We start from the raw sequence: 1,199 nt of genomic DNA, 5'->3' as shown, positions 1-1,199 counted from the left end.
CCAGCGCCGGGAGGGGCTGTTGCCCAGTAACCGTCCGCGCTCCCCGCGCGTGCTCGCCCTCGTGCGCGCGCGCGGGGCGCACAGGCCTCTTCGGCCACCCGCCGCCTCAACCGGCCTCTCCTTTACCCCGGGCGCAGGGGAAGCCCGAGGAGAGGCGCCGCTCGCGCCCGCGCTCTCCCGCCCTCCCAAGAGCGCTCGCGCGCCCCCGGGCGAGCCTGGATATTAAAAAGGGGAGGGACGGGGGCGGGGCAGCGGGGGCGCCGCGGCCTCGAGCCCGCGCGTGCCGGGGCGCACCGCGGGGGGCGGTACGATTGTGAGGTGGCGCTGACGCACGTTCCGGGGTTCTTAAGCGGCCAGGGCGGCGGCGGCGGCGGCGGATGCGCCCGAGCAGGTCTCGGGAGGTGGCGGTCATTGCCGCGAGGGGTGGCGGGGCCGAAGTAGGTGCCCCTGGCTCAGTCACGGTGTCCCTCTCTCACTGACTCCCCCTCCTTCCACTAAGGCCGCACCGCCCCAGATCCAGCGGCCTCTTAGGCGGGGCAGCGGACGGGGTGCGTCTCCTCTCGCTGCCGCCGGCCTGATAAATGAGGGACTTCGGGTTTGGGGTGCTGCAAACCGCCCGGCTCCGAAGCAGCAGTCCCGGGTCCCTGTTCAGCGGCGGGGCGTACCGTCCCTACGCCGCTGGAGCCGCGGCGGCCGCCGCCCCGTCATCCTCCGCCACGCCTTTCGGCCCACTCTCGCCGCCGCCGTTGCCTGTCACCGGCTTCTCGGAGGCCGCCTCCCCCTTCCCTATCCCCTTCGGCTGCGGCGGCGCGGACAGCTCGGTCGCCACCGCTTCCTCTTCCTCCCCGTTCCCGGCGCTTCAGCAGACCATGCAGGATGAACTGCTGCTGAGGCTGACACAGCAGCCGGCGCGGCCACTCTCGGGGGCGGAGGCCACGGAGAAACTCCCCAACCACCACCCCGGCGGCGGCACGAACGCGGGTGTGACCCACCTCCTCCCCTCCCAGGACTTCAAACCGAGTCTGCACCACCCCTCCTCCTCCGCCTCCTCCTGCTGCTGCTGCCGCACCTCCTCCCCGCAGGACTTCAGAAAGCGGCAGCAGCAGCAGCTGAGCAGCCAGAAGAGGAAAGAGTTCAGCCCTCCCCGCCTTCGCCACCCTCCGGACTCGAAGCTGCCGCCGCCGCTCCACTGCCCCGGC

The 1,199-nt window shown here is 72.7% G+C and overlaps 1 protein-coding gene across 1 annotated transcript in view; it reads left to right on the top strand.

Moving 5' to 3' along the window:
• Window positions 1-581: 581 nt before the first annotated feature.
• Window positions 582-1,199, top strand: part of CPEB2 (cytoplasmic polyadenylation element binding protein 2) — a 63,467-nt gene continuing 62,849 nt past the window's right edge. Inside the window, exon 1 of the mRNA XM_007453352.1 lies at window positions 582-1,197. Within this exon, the coding sequence (XP_007453414.1) occupies window positions 582-1,197 (616 nt within the window). The remainder of the gene's footprint in view (window positions 1,198-1,199) is intronic.

Source organism: Lipotes vexillifer, unplaced genomic scaffold, assembly GCF_000442215.2.
Source record: "Lipotes vexillifer unplaced genomic scaffold, Lipotes_vexillifer_v1.1 scaffold893, whole genome shotgun sequence".
Taxonomy (NCBI): Eukaryota; Metazoa; Chordata; class Mammalia; order Artiodactyla; family Lipotidae; genus Lipotes; species Lipotes vexillifer.
The sequence above is the reverse complement of the archived record's forward strand: the minus strand, read 5'-3'. Positions and strand labels throughout refer to the sequence as shown.